General features: G+C 39.3%; 1 protein-coding gene across 6 annotated transcripts in view; it reads right to left on the minus strand.

Moving 5' to 3' along the window:
- CYRIB (CYFIP related Rac1 interactor B) overlaps window positions 1–16,057 on the minus strand; it is a 146,194-nt gene that overhangs the window by 49,849 nt on the left and 80,288 nt on the right. For 4 of the 6 annotated variants that reach the window (XM_039245728.1, XM_039245723.1, XM_039245724.1 and 1 more), the window contains one exon: window positions 1,111–1,149. Coding sequence is in view for 1 of the 6 variants with exons in the window: in XM_039245729.1 (XP_039101660.1) it covers window positions 1,111–1,149 (39 nt within the window). In the remaining 5 variants the exon portion in view is untranslated. Of the gene's footprint in view, window positions 1–877; window positions 897–1,110; window positions 1,150–11,785; window positions 11,789–16,057 lie in introns of all 6 variants that reach the window. The other 2 variants (XM_039245726.1, XM_039245725.1) reach the window with 2 other exon arrangements.

Here is a 16,057-nt window from a genome sequence, read left to right on the forward strand (position 1 = left end):
TTATAGGCAACAAACCATAGCAGTATTAGAAATACCTATGAACTTGTCATCAACAGAAATCACAGGTACTTTCATATTATACTATAATTATTGCAAACTCAGCACTATTTAAAACTAAAGTATTTCACCGAATTATTGCTAAAGCTTATTCTCTAATGTGAGAAGCCTATATATTATTCTATCAAAAATTTGTATGTTTAATATTTGTTAGCTGTATTTCAATATTAACTAATTTCCTTTTTAATCATATGTATTTTACTTTCTAAAAATCATGAATCATTTGTAGAATCACTGGTCTGGGAAGGGATACACAGGCTTCCCCAGATTACCAGAGGTCCAGGGCACAAAAAATAGCTGCGAACTCCTGCACTGTAACACACAGAGTCGGTGAGGTAATTACAATTCCAAAAGATCATCACGATATCAGTCTTATCAGTTCTAATAAAATGCGAGGCAAGTTTTGAAATGTAAGTATCTTTGTTTATGACTAGGAAGAGCACAGATATTTTAAGCTGATCATTTTCACTTGATGAAAACAAAGCATGGCTACAGCAAATGACATTTTCAAATACCTATTAACTTGTAATAATTAAACAATTACAGGATTAAAAATGTTTAAGTACTCAGAACCCTGTATCAGTAACTTTTTTTGTTGCTGATCTGTTCTTTACTTCTAAGACCTTCAAAAGGACCAAGACCAGTAATGGGTAGAATTCCTAAGAATGTACTTAAAAACATCTCCCTTTCTAGTGTGTGTGTGTGTGTGTGTGTGTGTGTGTGTGTAAAACCACCAGAATTATGTGCTAGACCTTTCTTGATTAACAATACTGGTAATAGCTAAAATGGCTTAAAAAGGAATTCAAAGAAAAACACATACCTCTTCTACTGAAAGAAAGCTGTAAGGAAAAAGTTCTAATTAATTTACATTCTTCCTCCTACTTTCTGTTCTAAGAAACTAAACAACACAGGGCATTTCCTAAAGATATTTTTAGCAGTTCAATATTATACAGAACATCTTCCTTAAATTATGTTTCACCAGTGAAGTTTTTTATTTAAATCATAACTTTTCATTTGTATCTGAATTATCATTTCCCCCAAAGACATATTTACCTTCAGCCAGTGCTGGTGATTCTGTTCTTGTCCTTCTATCTGTTTAAAGAAAGAAAAAAGGGAGAAAGTCTAAAACATTATTGTACTTTAAAACATGTTTAATTTTATTAAAAATTTATTAAAAATAACTTTAAGGGGCGCCTGGGTGGCTTAGTCGGTTAAGCGTCCGACTTTCGCTTAGGTCATGATCTCGCGGTTCGTGGGTTCGGGCCCCGCGTCGGGCTCTGTGCTGACTGCCAGCTCAGAGCCTGGAGCCTGTTTCAGTCTGTGACTCCCTCTCTCTCTGACCCTCCCCTGCTCATGCTGTCTCTCTCTCTCTCTCCTAGAAATAAATAAAAAAATATCAAAAAAAAAAATAACTTTAATAAGGTTTATGAATGCCATCATACATTACATGTATATGCTATATATATATATTGTGTGTGTGTGTGTGTGTGTGTGTAGGCATCTCCTTGAATTAAACCAACAACGGTCTACAGGGAACCTACTAAGAGTAAGATATTATGTAAAGCCCTGGGAAATACCAACAGGTCTGGATGCGGCATCCTAATTGCCACTCTCAAGATGCTCTAGGACTAAAATCTGTATCAAGAGAACAACACAGTGCTCATCATAGCTTATGAAGCAGGAGACAGCAAGGGAAGAAAATTAGTAATTTGTCATTATTCTTATAACAAGGGCCTAAAATTATCAGAGATATATTTCTATACTATTATCATAGTTTAAGTTCAATGTATTAAAAAGATTAGTTTTACCAAAGGTACTAAGATCCTTATATTCCATGACAATAACCTATTACTTGCCAGAGGCACATCAGGCAAAACTCAAGGGAACCATGAAGTCCTCTGCAGGACTGACTTTATGATTTCAACTCCTAAAACACTTTTGGCTAAAATTAAATGAATGATCTTACTCTAACTTTACAACTAAGAACAACTATAACAACTACAGTAAACTAGCTTAGTTCATGTAGAGTAGTATAATTACTACATTATATCTGACTAAAGTAACTAGTCATCTTTATGTAAAAATTTATTTCCCAAGTTGTTTATTCTATGACCAGAGTTCTGGACTTAACAAACATACAATCTCTATGTGCACAGTAAAATTTAGAGGAGATTGGGCACTGCCTTCCAAGATGGTAAGTGATCTGACACATTGTCTTCTAAAGACTGAAATGTGGTGGTGTATCCCTGACAGATTAATAAAAAAAAGATCCTGGAACCAATAGATGGAAATACAACTGGCAACCTTCAGCTCCACTGGATTAGAAATTCTGATAGTAGGAGGACTGAAAAAGAAGTTTCTGCCAGAAGACTCAGGAAGAATCCTGAAGCAACTATCACCTGATTCTCTTGGACTCCTTACTGGACCAGCATGCTAAGGAAAGAGTTACCATATTGGGAAGTCCTGTAAAGTGACCCTAACAACATGAGAACTTATGGCTGCTGCCACACAATGGGGACAGGAGGGAATCTATCCAGAACCTAGGGGGTTTAACTAGGGCTGCCATGCTCAGTAATAACTGTATATGAGCAGCTGCAACAATTATAGCCCAACTGGGATAAAGCCACTACAGGCATTGATCCCTTGGAGAAGGTCTGAGTCACTGTACCAGGAAAATGCCTCCACCTGCTGAAGTGCTGGCTGAAGATAAGGCAAATCTAGAATGAGTGGTAGAGGACTGCAAAAATGAACATTATTCACTAACCCTCTTGTTGTAAGTCTAATGTAGAGATGGTGGACAGCCACCATCTTGAAAACTGCGGTAGACTGGACCAAACGGCAAGTGCTTAATGGAGGATATATGATTGTATCGGACCCCTCTTACGCGCTGCCTCACATATTCACTCTAACTGAGGCATGTCCCCTTAACTGCACTCCTGGGCTCACTTTCTGCTCACAGGCTTTGCTAGAAGACATGCTTACAGGAACTCTCAGGCCAAAGACATGCAAACCCCAAACTGGAAGTGGGAAGATGCTGACACCAACACACTATGGGCAACCTGACCACTGCAGAACGGGGTCTGGTAGCCCCCTTCTTCGCACCCAGAGGCATATGCTTCATGTCTTCTCAAAGGACTTCCTCAGAACCAAGCCCCAGTTGCTCACAGATGTGACCAGGTTAATAACATGCTCTTGCATTGATTTTCCTTCCTCCCTGTTTCACTTGTCCCCATTCTCCAACTTGTTTCCTGTTAACAGGTCCCCAAATAGATGATCTGCTTAAAGTGTCTTTGTCTCAGGTTCTGCTTTTAGGATGAAACCAGGACACTTGTCCTTTGGGACACGATACTTCCTTCCTTTTCATTCTACCTCACTGGATGCTCTTTCTTAATCTCTGTTGCTAAACTTCTCTCAAATGCCCCAATGCTGACATGCCCAGGACTCAGTTCTGGGTACTCCACTCCCTTTGTGATTTCATTCTCTCATGGCTTTATGTATCAACTACATGTATCAAATTTATTTATCCAGTATAGACATTTCTCTCCAACTCCATACTCTCATAGCCACTGCCTACTCAAATTTCCACTAGATGTTTTAATAGATACCTCAAACTCAACATGTCAGAACTATTCATCTTCCCTCCCCAAACCTGATCTACCTTGTCTTTCTCAACTCAGTGATGGCTTTTCTATCGTTCCAGTTGCTTAGGCAAAAACCCTGGCTTCCTCTGCAGCTTCTTTCTCATACATCCCACATTCCACTAAACCTCTCCTTAAAATCTTCACGCCTACTATTCTAGCTCCTATTAACTCAAAGTTGAGGGTTCCGCTTTATTAGCAGCCTTAAGTCTATCTGCTATTACTTCTTAATCCAAGAGCCTCCCAGAACAGGGGCTGCAAAGTTTTAAGAGTTTGGAGTTGGGTAGAGGAACATCAGAAGCAAACAAATGTCTCTGCTTAATCTAAGGAGTGGCATGGCTATTAACATGCCACGCTAAAAATGCAGGTGATCTGCTGATGGATATTCATGTAAAACAATTTTTAAATGTCATCAACTAAGTAAGCTTTAGAAATAAACGGGAGGTCCGAAGAAACAGTCTGAGAGTTCCATCTGGTTTGTAACTTGTGCTCTAGGACTTGTCTATAATTTATACATTATTAATCTTAATCTTTTACTCTTCCCTATCAGTTAGGAGATGAATGGGAGCTATTTATGTTCAAAGCCGAACCATTCTGGCTTTCCTCAAAAGCTCTCCTTGGATCAATGTTACTACAAATGGAATGAATAAACACATTTTTACTTTTTCTGCCAAAAACAAACTTACTTCCCTAAGGCAGACCAAAGCCACCCAGAAATAAACAAAGCAAGTGGCTCGGCTGGCCATTTCATAAACCAGAGCAGAAAAACCAGTGCCACTTGTATAAAACCACAAGGAAAAAGTCTATTCATCCTAATTCTTAACAAATCAAGAAATAAGAAAACACCTGTAATTGTTTTTACCCTTAGAAATCAAATGTCAGGTCATAAATAGTATTAGATATTATATAAATTAGATAATCCAGGCACCTAAAATCCACAAACCAGAAGTTCTTCAAGTAAGTGTTAAAATTCCTTTGCCTCCAGCAAAACATAAAAACTATGACTTCAGCGCATTCTGTCAACCATATTTACAGCTTTGCAGCATTTCAAATGAGGATACATAAATCTAACTAGTTATGCAACCTATACTCGTTCCTCCTTCATTTGGGTATATGATAAAATTGAAATCAATTTGTTTAAGCTCCCCTTGACATACACAAAGTGATCTTAAAGCCATCTTAGAAAACTGAAAAACAGAAACTGAATTAAAGGGCCCATCGACCATAATTCCAGATCAGACATTAGAGAACTTATCAAACTCAACACCCGCAAAAAAACAATCCAGTGAAGAAATGGGCAAAAGACATGAATAGACACTTCTCCAAAGAGACACCCAGATGGCCAACCAACACATGAAAAAAATGCTCGACATCACTCATCATCAGGGAAATACAAATCAAAACCACAATGAGATACCACCTCACACCTGTCAGAATGGTCACTACTTCTCTTATTTAACATTAAAATTACAAGAATATGCAGCCATTTTTTGACATTCTATCTCAAGTACAGTGCACTTAAGGAACGAATATCCATGTCTGAGACACACTGGAGCTCAAATACCTGAATACAAATCTCAGGCTTCTACATCTTCTTACACCACGATAACTACTGTATGTTTAAGCACTTAAAACATGCTGTTGTAATTATCATCATTATCATTATACAAACCATACCCATTTCTAAAATACCCACTCTTTACAAATGTAATGAAAAATGAAGATCCTATAAATATAGAATGCTTTACAATCTTACCATTTTCTCCCATCTTTTACGTCATTATTAGTGACCAACTACATAATTTCTTTCAAGTCTACCAGTGACTGTTCACTGAACATCCGTTACTCAGGTCATGCACAGACTGCAAAGCCTGCAGTGGTGTCACTTCCTTGTCTCCTGCTGACAAACCCATGTGGCATTTTACAAAATGGATAACCAAATGAGGGAATATGCCAACAAAGATAAAAAGGCAGCAAAAACACAGATGTGGTAACACCGGAAGTCAAACTCTAAGGAAACATAAATGAAGCTACCAAAGAAAGAGCTGGATGCAAGAATGTGGACACTGGCACCATCTGACATGCTCGTCAGAGGGACTCTGTGAAGGTGACCTTACCAACAGGAATGAAGAAAGTGGTTATGATGAATGAAGGGATGAAGGGATGAAGATGCCCCAGAAAAAAATAACATCAGAAAAAAATATATTAAAGGAATTTGGGGGAAGCACCTGGCTGGCTTAGTCAGTAGAGCATGTAACTCTTGATCTTGGGGCCGGGAGTTCAACCCCCATGTTGGGAATAGAGATTACTTTAAAAACAAAAAACAGAAACAGGAATTCTTGGATATATTTCAAGACATGGAGAATACCATGGAGAAAATGTTGGAAGCAAATCCAAACTTAGAAGTATGAAGTACGACAATGTGGTCAAGGCATAAAAATAATGTTCACTCCCTATTATCAGCTATACAACAAAAAAGAAGAAAGCAGGCAATTGCTCCCTTTTAATTACATGCAACCTACAGACACACACACACACACACACACACACACACACACACACACGGGAGCAAAGAATACAATGTCCATCCACTCCTGTGCTTTTCTACAATCATGGCACTTCACAGAATACCTCCGAATTTCACTTGATAGTAACAGAAAAACAGACAAGTTGAAGGTTGGGAAATCTAAAGTCCCAAAGCGAAGTTCACATCTTAAATGTAAACTTTTTCTATTTTTTCTATTGGGGAAATATATAACATAAGCTAGTGTTTAGTAGCAATAACCTAAAGTGCCCGCAGAGAGAGAACGCACTCACCGCCTGTTGTAAGCACAACACGTCCTGCTTCTGCATCTGAACTGCATACCAAATACAGATACTGTAGTTGTCTTCTGAATCACCTATGCGATATTGGTAAAAAGCCTATTCCAACCAATATATGCACAAGAAAACTAGGAACCACTAATAAAATCAAATACTCCCATCCCACTCTTAAAATTCCCTAATTCTCAATGTGCTGTTAACAATTACACAAGTAATTTGCAAAATCTGGCTGGCTTAAGGATGACTTTTGCAGTGCACAAGTAACAGAAGCCAGGGCACTGTTCAGCTCAGGCTACTGCGGTATGACACCAAGCAGGCCAGCAATACAGACCTGATCCACATTTGACCTGTAAGCTTCAGGGAGAAAAACTCTGCCTGGGTGGAGTACACTGCTCTCCTAATGCCTGAGAGCTCTACAACCAAAACAAGTATTTAATCATCTTCAAAGCTAAAATATGCATCCATATATAATGTACTTCCACAGAAAGAGTCCATCAGTGTTTAAACTCAGAGCAAGAATCTTAAGTCTCTCAAAGCTTGAATTTCTTCATCTGCAGAAAGGAAGAGAATACCCACCCCTAAACTGGCACCTGGCTGGCTCACCTGAAGGAGCACACAACTCTTGATCTTGGGGTCATGGGTTTGAGCCCCACGTTGGGTGTAGAGATTAAATAAAAACTTTTTTTAAAAAATCAAAGAAACTTATCCCTAAGACCAAGAAACTCAGAGAATGAGGAACACCTATTAACACTGTCTCCCTCTTTTCTCAGGTCTTACCTGGTCACATCGGGCCAACTATACTCCCTCTGCATAGATGCTGTTACTACCATCTTTGTAGTTCTTTTTATTATTTTTTTTTTAATATTCTAAAGTAGGCTCCTCATCCAGCAAGGAGCTTGAACTCACGACCCTGAGATCAAGACCTGAGCTGCAATCAAGAGTCAGACACAACCAACTGAGCCACCTAGGTGCCCCACCATCCCTGTAGTTCTAAAGGCCCAGTTTTAAGCGACACCAGAGTATTAGAGTTTCTGTGTTAACTCCACAAGTATTAAAATTTTTATTATATTTCCAGTAGTGCTTATGATACAAAGTAATAAGACAATCTTTATCCTGAAAAAGGTTAATGACTTCCTATGGAAATAATACTTGCATATATAAAAAGTACCAAGACCATAATAGTTCTGTCCACACTGTATTATCATTAAAGTCTACAATTATTATAGAAATTTAGGGAACAAGACAGTGTGAGAGCAGAGTATATCCCAAGTGTGGGTTATGTTCAAACGGGCCCCATAACACATCATTGTAACTAATCAAAATGTTTGGCTCTTTCCCAGGACTGAAAGCAGTTATCATAGCCTACTCATTGCTATTATGATAGCAGTAAGCACAAAGTTTGAAACACTGGAGTCTCCGGTGTGTACATGCTGAATGAATGGGTGAGTGATTTAGCAAACAACATGATAAAAGATGTAAGGAACCTGACATAAATACAACTAGTTTAGAGTTACAGTCCCATATGACTGGCCACCCTGCTAAAAGGATTTGTTTGGGAAAATGAGCGATAAAGGAATGATCTATATACAGGTAGTATACAGCTGACAAAAATTTAGAAAAATGTGCAACTTGTCCTATTAAAATTAAAGTACAAATGAGACTTTTTTTTTTTTTTTTTTATTTCTAGGAGAGAGAGAGAGAGAAAGCGTGAGCAGGGGAGGGTCAGAGAGAGATGGAGTCACAGACTGAAACAGGCTCCAGGCTCTGAGCTGGCAGTCAGCACAGAGCCCGACGCGGGGCTCGAACCCACGAACCGCGAGATCATGACCTGAGCGAAAGTCGGACGCTTAACCGACTAAGCCACCCAGGCGCCCCGAGACTTTAAATAAAATAGACTGATGGGTCCACCAAGGTTTTATAGATAATGGTTTTTCCAGGCTGACAAAGTAACTGCAGCAAACACAGAGAACTGGTCCCTGGAGACCTGGTGTCTTAGGGAGATACTGTACATCTGACAGGTGATACTACTGCACAGCTAACTGTCTTGGTAACAATCAAATAATAGATTTTTAAGAGACTATTAAGAATGCTTTGCCACAATCTTATGGGAATTGCTTCCTAATGGCAATTCAATAAAGATTAGTAGAAGACCACCAAAAGGCCAGATATGTTATGCAATGCAGAGTATAAAATGCCGAATAAAACAAGACCTACCCTCAGGAGCTCATGGTCTTTGAGAAGACTTACAAAAAAGTTACTACAACACAGTGTAACAAAGTAAAATGCTAGCTAGAGAACTGGAGCTCTATGGATAAACTGCAATGGGAAAACAGGGGAGTAATTGAATTATCCCTAGAGGATAGTCTCAAAAGAAAGCAATGATGTTTGCATCTGCCTGGTATGTTAAAAAAAAAAAAAAAAAAAAAAAAATACCGCCACCAACAACTTCAAAGATATTTCTTAAATTCAGTAAGCATTAAAGTAAGTAAAACTTTTTTTAAAGTATAAGCATATCCACTCATCTAGAAAAGGGAATATTCTCTCCTCCTAAAAGACATTTTAAGTGCTATCTACATGATTGTTAACAAGATGTTCATCATAATAGATGAACACTAATGCTCTTAAGTAAAAGGCTTTGCTACACCAAGACTGAGGCAACATCAAGACTTCCACAGAAGAGGTAAGAATTTCCAGTGCTACTAAACACCACACTACAATTTTTTCAACGATTCCATATGCTGTACATGTCTGAACCTTAACCTGTTTGCTCTTCTTTTCTTTACTGAAGTTTAGATAATTCCAGATCTTGACTACTCAAGTCTGAATTTACAAATCAGATGAGAGGAAAACATTTTCAAAAAAGAACATGTACTAACTCTTTAATGATCAAAAACTACATACGTTATGTATACATAAGCTGTATCTTAAAAAGACACAGTCCGGCATGCTACACCCTACACTTCCTAGGATGAATGGTGGGGGGAGCCATCTTCTCTCTTTTTAATGTTTATTTATTTACTTTTAAGAGAGAGTGAGCGAAAGCAGGGGAGGGGCAGAGAGGGACAGAGAGCATCCCAAGTAGGCTCTGCACCGTCAGCGCAAAGCCTGACACAAGGCTTTGAACTTAGGAACCGTGAGATCATAACCTAGGCTGAAATCAAAAATTGGACGCTTAGCTGAATGAGCCACCCAGGCATCCCTATTCTCTTTTTAAAAACATCCTGACAGGGGCGCCTGGGTGGCTTAGTTGGTTAAGCGTCCGACTTTCACTTAGGTCATGATCTCGCGGTTCGTGGGTTCGAGCCCCGTGTCGGGCTCTGTGCTGACTGCCAGCTCAGAGCCTGGAGCCTGTTTCAGTCTGGGACTCCATCTCTCTCTGACCCTCCCCTGCTCACGCTGTCTCTCTCTCTCTCCTAGAAATAAATAAAACGTTAAAAAAAAATAAAAAAAAAATAAATAAAAATAAAAAAAAACACATCCTGACATATCTTACAGGCTTTCCTCCTAAGAATGAAATGTCCACTAATGGCCACAGGTTATCTAATGGGTTCAACAGATAAAATATCAGCACACACAACTACAAAACCATCACACCACACAAGTTAACTTTTTATTTCTCAAAAGAGCTGGCAATCCTTTAATGGAACTGATTTTCCTAACTTTTAGAGGTTTTGCAGAGATAATCAAGTGGAAAACATTCAGTATTTCCGGATTTTGGCATACGTGTGCATGTATATTGCCTCACACTGCCTTCTATGTAGTAAGAAGGGACTGTCATTTCCTGAAATCACTCTTTACACACACACATACTGTTTGGTGCTAAGATGCTTAAAACAGTGTATTTGAGTGTATTAGTCTCAAAACACTATAAACACAAGAAGAGAAAGCAAATCAACAAATTAAAATGTTTCCAAACTAGGAATTCAGTTTGGGCCATGTTAAATTTGCCAGGCAAAGGGCCTCCAAATGAAAATATGATGAGAGGGTCAATGGAGCACAAGTGTGGAGGTCAGGGAAGGTCAGCCCACAAATATTGCCCAACCCCCACAACTTCCTATCTTGAGAGCAGATCCAAAGACCAGGGATACTTGAGAAATCACTCAGAGGGGCTGCAACAAGAGACCAGGGCCACCATGTCCTAACAGTCCTGCAGACTGGGACTGCAACCTAATCGGGGCCGTGTGTTCCTGCTGCTGGCCTCCCAGGGTTACTGCTCACTTTCTGAACCTCGAATCTCATTTCTAATCTCTCCACCACCCCCAGTTCTGTGAACTACCTGCCCTCATGGGATAAACTCCTCTTCCATGCAAATTACCTTGTAAGTTTCTGCAATTTATAACCAAAGATTCTTGAATGAATTCTAAGGAATATTCTGGACTCCTATAGAAAGCTAACCATAATTTCCTTCCTAATTTAAAGCCATTCCTACGAATATGCAAAACTTAACTACGTTACAAATGTAATTTGGGATTCTGAATATAAACAATAAAGACACTCTGAAACTAAAGATTACAGAAATCATTTTTGAGACTTTTAAGAGGTACCTTAAAATTCATTAAAAGTTTCACAGTATAAAATTTGAACATTAAAAAGGTAGAACATTCAGAAAGAAGACAAAATACTGAGATCACTTTAAAATTTATCAGTCTAATAAAGAATTAAAAAAAAACTTCCCAGAAAAAGAACAATAAACACATTATGAAGAAAATAAAGACACTAAAGTGATACTGATTTTTATGAAGTGTTCTTTCTGCAATAAAATATCTTCCTTTTCGTGTTATACACTCTAAAGTGCGCCTAGAACAGTACAGCATATTCTCAACCTGGGCCTACCTTTCCTTTAGACCCCTAATTCATATGTTTCCTTACTGAAAAACAACACGAGTAAAATTACTTTTCATTCTTTATGAAAATATTTCACATTTCAAATCAAAAGTGGAATTTTTAGTTATACTAAAGCCCAACATTTCTTACATCCCAGATAGTATCCTGTAGTCATACTAAATCCCCTAATCCATTTGTTATTTTGAAGGAATACATTTAGAAGAAGCAAAGCACATATTAAGGAGAGTAAGAACATATTTAGAACTTTAGAAAGCATTGTTATAAGGAGAGAAGAGGGTTATCAACATTTGTGAAACCTACTCTGGACCAGGCATTTTGCTAGAGACCGTAATTGTTCCATAAAACAATGAAAAGCAGATGTTACGCTTTCCACAAAAAAATAAATGAGGGGGGCACCTGGGTGGCTCAGTCAGTTAAGCAACCAACTCCTGATTTTGGCTCAGGTCATAATCTCAGAGTTGTGGAATCAAGCCCTGCGTCCAGCTCTGTGTTGATGAGTGGAGCCTGCTTGAGATTCTCTCTCCTTCCCTCCTCCCCTAAATAAATAAACTTTTAAAAAAAGGAAATGAGGAAAATGAACCTCAGAAATGGGTTTACTTACCTCATGTCAGTGCTAATAAGGGGTGATGTGACAAGCACAGATCTGCCTGGTCCCAAAGATAATGACATTTTATCTGCAATAAAATGTCTCAATGGGAACGTTCTTCCTGTAAAAACTTGTTTTCACTGATAGTTTTCTTATTACAAAAAAAAACTGTAACTATTACCCTGAACAAGCAGAACCTGTGGGATGTAACCGTCAAGCAACTTTTTATCTACCGCTGTCCTTTATTCTGTGGTGACAGTTTAATGTCCTTGAACTTTTATTTAGGCAAGCCATGACTCTGGTCATTTTCAAGTTATAAAAACTTTCAGAATTTAGAAATTGATAGACCCAGTTTAGTGTGATCATCAACATTTTTCTTCCAACACCACAGCTCCTGCCCAAGCCCCAGCTGGGGTTATGAGCTCGCCCTTCCGCCCTCCTAACCCCGGGCGTAGCAGGGGAGTGTCACCAGAAGGCATGGGCGCGCTCAGCTCAAAAAGTATTTAAAATTGATCTACCGAGAGAATGCTTTCAGGAGTTACGCGGGGTCCCTCACCCACTCCAGCATGGGGGGGTCCCTCACTGTACTACCCTGATGCGGGATAATGCCTCTCCTTCGGGAATCCAGCCACTTCCTCCTCCCTCTCTGCCTCATTCCCCCCTGATCCTATGAGCCTCCCTCCCTAGTGGCCCTCAGCCGGTCTACAGGAAATACATACCTTCCCCCAAAGAGCTCTAGGAGGACAGGCAGTCCACCCATACAGTAACCTCGCTCTGCCGTGCCGCCGGCGCAGACAGCTTATCTTCCACTAGGGCACAGGGAGACAGACATAGAACCGCTGTGTCCCCAAAACTGCCGAGCTGCATATTAAGCTCTCCAAATTATTACCAGAAAGCCTCTGTATTTGAAGGGGAGCACACCTCAAAGGGAGGGGAGAGGTCAGGAGGAACTGCTAGCACAGGGGCGCCTGGGTGGCTCAGCCAGCTAAGCGTCTGACTCTTGATTTCAGCTCAGGTCATAATCTCACGGTTCATGGGATGCAGCCCCACATCAAGCTCTGCACTGACAGCTCAGAGCCTGCTGGGGATTCTCTCTCTCTCTCCCTCTCCCCTGCACTCTCTCTCTCAAAATATTCAATAAAATATATATTTTTAAAAATCTTAGCACATTAACAACTTGGTTTAAAAACACTTTTCCAATTTCCAACAACTCCGTTCAAAAACTATTCTAATTTCCAACTTCCTGAATCTCTATACCAACAGATGGGGTAGGTACTAGGAGTCCCAAATCCGTTTTCTGGCTCTTTATTTGGCAAGACTTGCATGGTATCCATATAACTCTCTTTAAAAATGTGCACCTACTGACCGAGGGCCAAACTCAGAATAAAAGAGCTCCATTTCAACATCTGACTACCTGACATATTTAGCACTTCACTAAATTTTTCACCAAAAGTAGGAAGAAAAATCCACACAGTTAGCCACAGTTAACACTCAAGTGTGCTGCTTTCCTTGCTGTAAAGAGTCCATTTGTCAACTGAAAATTTCAAGTTATCTTTTTAAAATCCTGTCCTCAAGCCCCCCATTTATATAATTTCATAGAGCAATCCAGTTTCCCACACAATTTCAGCATGCCCTTTTCAAACACTAACTTTCCATTAAGCCAATGTAAAGGCAGCTTTCTGAAACCTGTCACACTGTCACTCCCCAAACTCAAAACCTTTAATGGCTCCCCACTGCCAGAGATTAAACTTCAATCTTTTAAAATTATGCATGAGCAGGGAGCGGCTCAGAAGGTTGAGTGTCTGACTTCAGCTCAGGTCGTGATGTCACATTCCTGGGTTCGAGCCCCGCGTTGGATTCTGTGCTGACAGCTCAGAGCCTGAACCCTGCTTTGGATTCTGTGTCTCCCTCTCTTGCCGCCTTTCCCCTACTTGTGCCCTGTCTCTCTATGTCTCTCAAAAAATAAAACATTAAAAAATATTTTTTATTATGTAAAATCTGTACAGTCTTGTATACATGTTACATCTCTATAAGTGACTTTAGATATATAAATCATACTGCAAGACACATGTGAACGCCAGGGGAGTTTCTGACCATGGGATCCAACCAACACTCGAGATGGGAAAGTGTCTCAGGATTTGGCAACAGTTTCACAACGGCCACTGAAACTATCTCAAGATCCAGACTGATCAAGGACTACAGACTGCATCCACAAAGTGCAAAAGAGTAAAGGGTGTTATTTCCTTATGAACACGGTAAAAACAAACTTGCAGCAGGGAGCAGTCCTCATGACTGAAAATAAAACTCTACAACCACACGTATAATATTTACTGGCTCCACACTCGTAACCGCAACTGCCAAAAAGTTAATCTAATGTTCAAGAGCAGATTTATGGAAACTTTAAATGTTTAAAACTGGATTTGGGGATTAATTTTATTAATGTTTCACACATAATCTGCCATCCATTCGCAGAGCACACATTAAAAACCTTGTTTTAAAGTCATCTTTCAACAAATGAAGTGAGAAATAAATTCCAATTAATATGCTACCAAGAAAAAAAAGCACTCACAGTTCTTAGCCCAAAGAATCTTTGCTCTCTCAGAAGTGTATGTCAGTAAAAACTCACAGAATTACAGAAGTGCCTGAAGAAAGAAAAATAATCAGTTCTCTCTTAAAGCAGACAATAACTTCATTCAGTCAAAAAGTACACAGGAACAATGAGTGTGGGCAAACACTGGTGTGTCTTATGCAGAGCTGCGGAGGAGGTGTGTGCTCCCATACAACATGCACACACGTGCAGGACATCTGGAGACATGTTCACCCCAACAGTGACTGCTTAGGGATTTTTACTTTTTTCTTTTACTTTTCCATTTTGTTTCCATTTTTTTTTAAACAAATGAACATATACTTTTACAAGAAGAGAATGTGGTTTTTGTTATTAAAATAGGGCACGAAAAGCTACAGTCATCAAGGCATGTGGTACTGGCAGAAGGACAGACATGTAGACAAATAAAACACAAAAGTGAGCCCAGAAATAAACCCATATATTTAGGGTCAGTTGATCATCAATGAAGATACCAAAGTAATTCTTTTCAACAAATGGCACAGAGACAAGTGGATATGTATATAAAGATGAATTTAAGAAACTTAACTCATGCTACATACAAAAGTTAATTAAAAATGGATCACAGACCCAAGCACAGGAACTAAAACTATAAGATACAAACATTCAGAAGAAACAATCTCGTAATCTCATGTCCTTGGGTTGGGCAAAGACTTCCGGGGACGGCACCAAAAGCATGATCCTTCAAAGAAAAAGATAAACTAGACTCATCAAAGTCCAAAACCCTTGCACTTCAAAAGATACCTTTAGGAAAACAACAAGACAAGGCACAGACTGGGAGAAACCTATCTGCAAACCACGTGACTTGTAACTGCTCGGGATACACAGCCTGCCAGCACCTTTCGGCCCGACTTTATGACTTGAAGACGGCTTCCTGTAACACTGTAAAGCAGGAATACTTTTTAAAAATGTTCAACTCCTCTCTTACTGTGAGACCCAAATAAGGCCCCAGTGGAAGGACTTCACTACAAATTCTGCTCGTATACCTCAACTAGGAAGAATTCTCAAGGGTTTAAACTCTTTTGTCAACTTATTTAAAAAGCATCCACCTATCCAAACTAGGCAAACCGAAAATGGTTACAAAAATAAATTTGATTTTAATAAAAGTATTAAAAGCTGCTGATAAAGAACATTGAAAATCAGCTATAACAAAGTTCTTAAATGAACTTTTAATACGGTAATAGACACTAAGAAGGGGTCAGTGACACATACCAAAGACAGAACGCTGGCCAGTTGTCACCATGGCACAGACTATACTGGAAATTTTGGCACACCCATTTCAAAGGGTTGCCAACCCCAGGCTACATATTTTGACTATTGCTTCAACATGCTGTTCTATAAATAAAAAGGAAAAGCTTTGGTTTAACTATCTTCACACTTTAATGTAGGAAGTCCCAATTATCGAAGAGTATTTCCAAAATGCTTCAGCCCTTGATTCCCAGACATCACTGTTTTCCTCACTAATAACTCAGATGTGGTGCCACC

This window comes from Hyaena hyaena, unplaced genomic scaffold (assembly GCF_003009895.1).
Source record: "Hyaena hyaena isolate Hyena2069 unplaced genomic scaffold, ASM300989v1 scaffold_268, whole genome shotgun sequence".
Lineage (NCBI taxonomy): Eukaryota > Metazoa > Chordata > Mammalia > Carnivora > Hyaenidae > Hyaena > Hyaena hyaena.